A 5,267-nucleotide genomic window follows, 5' to 3' on the forward strand; every position below is an offset into this window, starting at 1 on the left:
TACGGATTCTGCCAGAGAGGTAAGTGGCAGATGAGAAGATGCTCTCCTTGGCAAAGAGTTTACCTCACCATTTGAGGTAAGAGAGAAAGATTCCTGTCCTCTCTTAGAGAAGAAGATAGCAAGGCTGAGATTCATCAAAAGATCTGATAGGCAGTAGGGTACACAAATCTCCTGATCCTTATTATAACAACTTTTTAAGAAAATGGATATCACCAAGAATATCTATTTTTAAGAAATTAGACATAGAAAAGGATAAAAGGTAGAAAGGGGTTTCTGTGAACTCTCTGACAATTCTTTTGCTGACCTGTAATTTCTTCCTCATTCACAGACAGGATGGCCTTCTCCACTATGTCTTGGATGTTCCTCTCCTGCCTGATGCTTTTATCTCAGGTCCAAGGTGAGATTTCTTTATCTTTAATTCTGGGTTACCTCAGGCCAAATTGCTGACGTTAACTTCTGAAGATCATTTGTGCCAGTGGTTCAGTGTGTCCTTCTATAATTAAACAGCTTGTGATTCCTGAATCATCATTCTGTTCTCCAGTGTAATCAGTTGTAGGTAGGATAGGTCAGAATGCTTCATTATTAGCATTAAAATGAAATGATTCCCCATTTTGCATCTGTTTTCTATTTTAGTAGGTGTAATTGTGATGTTTAAATGATCAATAAAGAGTTTTAGGAAACAAAAAGGTTGAGTTTTGTACATAAACTCTTAGTCCCAGTGGGGAATTGCGTTTCTGAGTGAAGAGGAAAATCAAAAGGGCAAAACAATGTCTCACATTTAGTAGTGTAGTTTTAATTTTTGCCATGAGAATTTTTTAATTTGATTAAAATTTAAATTTTAAAGATTAAAACTTAATCTTTATTTTTGTTTCTGCTTTCTTTGGAAATGGGATAATTTCACTAAAAACAACTTTCAGTGTCTTTCAGTGTTTCCAAATCCTAGAATGTTCTCCCTTTATTTTCCTCAATGTACATTTTGGATTCTGGTATAAATTTTTTGTTGTTTGTTTGGGGAGTTTACCCAGCAGTGCTTAGAACACACTCCAAGTTCTGTACTCATGAATCACTTCTGGCAGGGTTTGAAGATCATATGAGGAGTCCGGGATCAAAACTAGATGAGCCACTTGCAAGGCAATCACCATACTCACTGTATGATCTGTCAGCCCTCCAGAATGTATTTTGGTATAATCTTGAGTTTGTACACTCTAAAATGATATTGGAAAAGTTGTGAGATACAGATATGGTCTCATGTTTTCTTTTTGCATGTGTCTAACCAGATTTCCCAGCACCATTCTTGGAAGAATATATCTTTACTCCACTTCATGTACCTGGACCCTTTATCATGGAGCCTACATATATATATGTATATATACATATATGTATATATGTATACATATATACATATATATGTATATAGTATACATATATACATATACATATACATATATACATATACATATGTATATATGTATACATATATACATATATATATGATATATATGAGCTGTCCATATGTCTGAGGATTTATCATTGGGTTATCAATTTCAAACCATTTATCTGATAGCGTACCCTTGTTTCAGTGCCATGCTATTTTGATTACTACAACTTTGTAGGATAGTTTCAGGACAGTAACATGACACCTCCACTTTCTAAGTTTTCACAATGACTTTGGCTGTTACATTTCATGCAATATTACTAGTGACTGCTCTAAGTCTGTGAAGAAAGTCACAGGAATGTTGATAAGGATTGCACTGAGTCTATATAATGTTTTAGGCAGAATTTTCATATTGACACTGCTGATTCTTCCAATCCATGAACATGGAATAAGTTCAAAACCAAAATAAATTATAAAACTTGAAAGAGTTCTTAACTGTGAAAAGCAGTCAAGATTTCTATGTTGGCCTCTAAGATATTTCCAAGCTCATCCCAAATAGTCACAACTTTAAATTTTACTCCATTTCAATTCCTCATTACTTTAATCACAGGTGAAGAGCTGCAGAAGGTTCCACCCAGTGGGCAACTGGCTGCACGGATCAGCTGTCCAAAAGGTTCTATGGCCTATTTCTCACACTGCTATGCCTTATATAAGACACCAGCTACCTGGATGGATGCAGAAGTGAGTTTGATTTGCAATGGAGGGTTTGAGGGAAAGTGCATTAGGTAGAGCGGGAGAGTTTCAATTGTCGAGATTTTCCTTTCTCAAAACCTCGCATTGTCCCCTTTATCTGTCCTGTCCATTTCTAGTGAATATCATATCCTCTTCCTCATTGCTATTTTATTTATATAGATGACTTGCCAGAGGCGGCCCTCGGGACACCTTGCATCTGTGCTTACTGGATCTGAGGCCTCCTTCGTGTCCTCCTTGATCAGAAACAGCATGGGTGCCCAGTCCTACATCTGGATCGGGCTTCATGACCCCACAGAGGTACTTTTTCATCTTTTCTTCTGTTACTTTACAATTTTCATTGCAAATCAAGAAAAGCATCCTCTGCCTGTCCAAAGAGCTCTGGAACAGAGATTCAGTGACCTATTTGGGGAAAGAGAGTTCCTTGAGTCCTATTGAAGAGCTGACTATATGTATTTCCTTTGTTTAAATCTGAAGATCAGCTACCTCTTGTCTAGCTTTCCTACAATTCATGTAGCAGGACTTATGATTCAATACTCTTAGTACCATACGTTTTATTTCTGCTGTGCTGAGGTTATTCCTAACTAAGAGAGGATTCAGCTTTACCCTATAAAGATACACATTACCTCTGAAGTTCAGCGGGGAATGACAAATGTACCAATTATTGACCAGCCAGTAACATGTATTCTCTGTGGCTTAATTGCACTTTATGTTTATTGGTTTGGGGATTTGCCAGAGCAGTCACAAAGAATTATGTAGAATTTCCCAATGGACTACTCTGGTTAGCGTCTGGAAGCACAGATCATATTTCATGTTGCCAGGAAGGTTTTCAGGTTCTTCACTGAGGGACTTATTGAAGGAGCAATACATTTCTATTGATCTAACTTGCTTCATGTCCTATTCCCTAGGGCTCTCAGCCCAATGGAGTTGGATGGGAGTGGAGCAGCACTGATATAATGAACTATCAAGCCTGGGAGAATAGGCCTCCCACAAGCCCCAACAATGGTTACTGTGGCAGTGTGACACGAAGCTCAGGTAAGAAACATTCTCTTCATACCTACTCCTGTACTCTCAATTCCATTGTTTTTTCTATTTTCACTGGTGTCTGGCTACACCCTACAATGCTCAGGTATTATTCCTGGCTCTGTGTTCAGGAATATCTCCTGGCCTTCCTTGGGGGACTGTGGTTCTGGGGATTGAACTGGGGCAGTCCTGTGCAAGCCAAGCACCTTAATCCCTGTACTCTCAACTTGGCCTTCTCATCTTCTCTGGAAATATAAGAGCTGAAAGATAGTTGCTTTTCCCTTCTCCTGTCCAATTTTTTAAAATCTTTAACACTGGATCTAGACTCTAGTAAAAAAAGAGAAAGACATAAAATCAATCATGGATGCACCATTTGGTTCACAATTCCTACTCACTGTATCACTGTCATCCCATTGCTCATCTATTCACTCGAATGGGCACCAGTAATGTCATCATTGTGAGATTTGTTGTTACTGTTTTTGGTATATTGGATATGCCACGAGTAGCTTGCCAGGCTCTGCCGTGCAGGTGAGATACTCTTGGTAGCTTGCCACGCTCTCTGAGAGGGGCAAAGCAATCGAATCTGGGTTGGCCACGTGCAAGGCAAACACCTTATCTGCTGTGCAATTCCTATGCTTGCTATTCATGTCACTTAACTTATCTTTTCTCTTTCTCTAGGATTCCGTAAATGGAAAGATTACAGCTGTGAAATGAAATTACCCTATGTCTGCAAATTTGAGAACTAGATGAGGTTGAAATTGTTTAGGTTTGAAATATTGCATCCAATTCATCATAGACACCTACAAGAATAAAATGAGACTCTGGAAGGAATATACTTCTAAAAATCTCAAATTGACCTCTTTACTATAAGTCAAATTTTGAGCTCACTTTTTTCATATGGCCAAGATGTCCCAAATTTTACATTAAAGAATTTTCCCTAATGTATGTTCTTTTGTGTGTGTGTGTCGTTTGTGATTTTGTTTTTGCATCTAGACTATGAGGAAGAATAGCATGTGACTAGAAATCTAGGTCTGCTTCTGTCCAGTTTCATCCAGTTAATTCAGTAAATGAGAAGTTCTACATTTATCCATATATTTGTGATAAATAAATGTCTTGTTCATGTAGCAATTGTGTTGTATGGAGAAGAACTTTACTTTGACATAGATTCCAATGCATATCCCTCCTGTAGATATCACCAAAAGGATGTCACCAGGATATCAATAGGCGGCCTGTGTGGGTGACAATAAGTCCTTATTTTGTGTATGATCAACAAATAATTGATATTGTCACACATTTCATGGGAACAAACTAAAAGGTTTATTAACAGGACACTGCAAAGAGTAGAAATGTGGCGACCACAGGAATTGGAGTCAAACACAATGTGCCTAAGGAGTTATGTTTTATTTCTTGCTAGAGATTAGATTTGGCAAAAATCTAATATTGGGGTTGGATTTGATGGGTTTTAGGTGGAGATTTGACAGCTTCAGGATTACATAATTTGATAGTCTAGCCCATTCAAGTACCTACAATGCATACAGAAACAAAAACATACAAAAACTAAGAGGAGTAGAACTGTAATGCTTATCATATTATAATGAGTTCTTAGTGTGTTGGGGGAACTAATGACATGAATTGGGCCCCCCAGGAGATGAAAAGATCATATTGCTCTTCTATTTACTCCTATCAAGTCTTTTCCAAGAGAAACTACATTTCGTTTGGGGTCAAGACACAGTCTCTCAGATTTCGGCTATGGTGAAGAGTGCTACAATGAACATAGGGATGCAGATGGTGTCTCTGCTACGTGGTTTTGGTCCCCCAGGGTATATTCATGAAATTTTCCTATAAATGGATGGACATGGAGAGTATCATGCTGAGTGAAATGAGTGAGGAGGAAAGGGAGAGATATAGAATGACTGCATTCATTGTGGTATACCACAAATGGATAGAAAAATAATACCCATGGCCAGGGTAGACAGGTGTTAGGAGGACTCGTCAATGGTTGGAACTAACCACAAGAGTATGTGGGGCTGAGGGTAGGTAAGATAAAGAGGAGACCGCTATGACAATAATAGCTGGGAATGATCACGCTGGACAAGATCTGAGGGTTAAAAGTAGGTAA

At 38.3% G+C, this 5,267-nt stretch overlaps 1 protein-coding gene across 1 annotated transcript; it reads left to right on the forward strand.

Moving 5' to 3' along the window:
- Positions 1 to 333: 333 nt before the first annotated feature.
- On the forward strand, positions 334 to 3,894 carry LOC101548324 (lithostathine-like). The gene is made up of 5 exons (XM_004612010.2): positions 334 to 397; positions 1,986 to 2,116; positions 2,288 to 2,425; positions 3,034 to 3,160; positions 3,827 to 3,894. The coding sequence occupies exons 1-5, from the start codon at positions 334 to 336 to the stop codon at positions 3,892 to 3,894; spliced, it is 528 nt and encodes a 175-aa protein (XP_004612067.2).
- The last annotated feature ends 1,373 nt before the right edge of the window (positions 3,895 to 5,267 follow it).

The sequence above is a fragment of the Sorex araneus genome, chromosome X, assembly GCF_027595985.1.
Source record: "Sorex araneus isolate mSorAra2 chromosome X, mSorAra2.pri, whole genome shotgun sequence".
In the NCBI taxonomy this organism is placed as follows: Eukaryota; Metazoa; Chordata; class Mammalia; order Eulipotyphla; family Soricidae; genus Sorex; species Sorex araneus.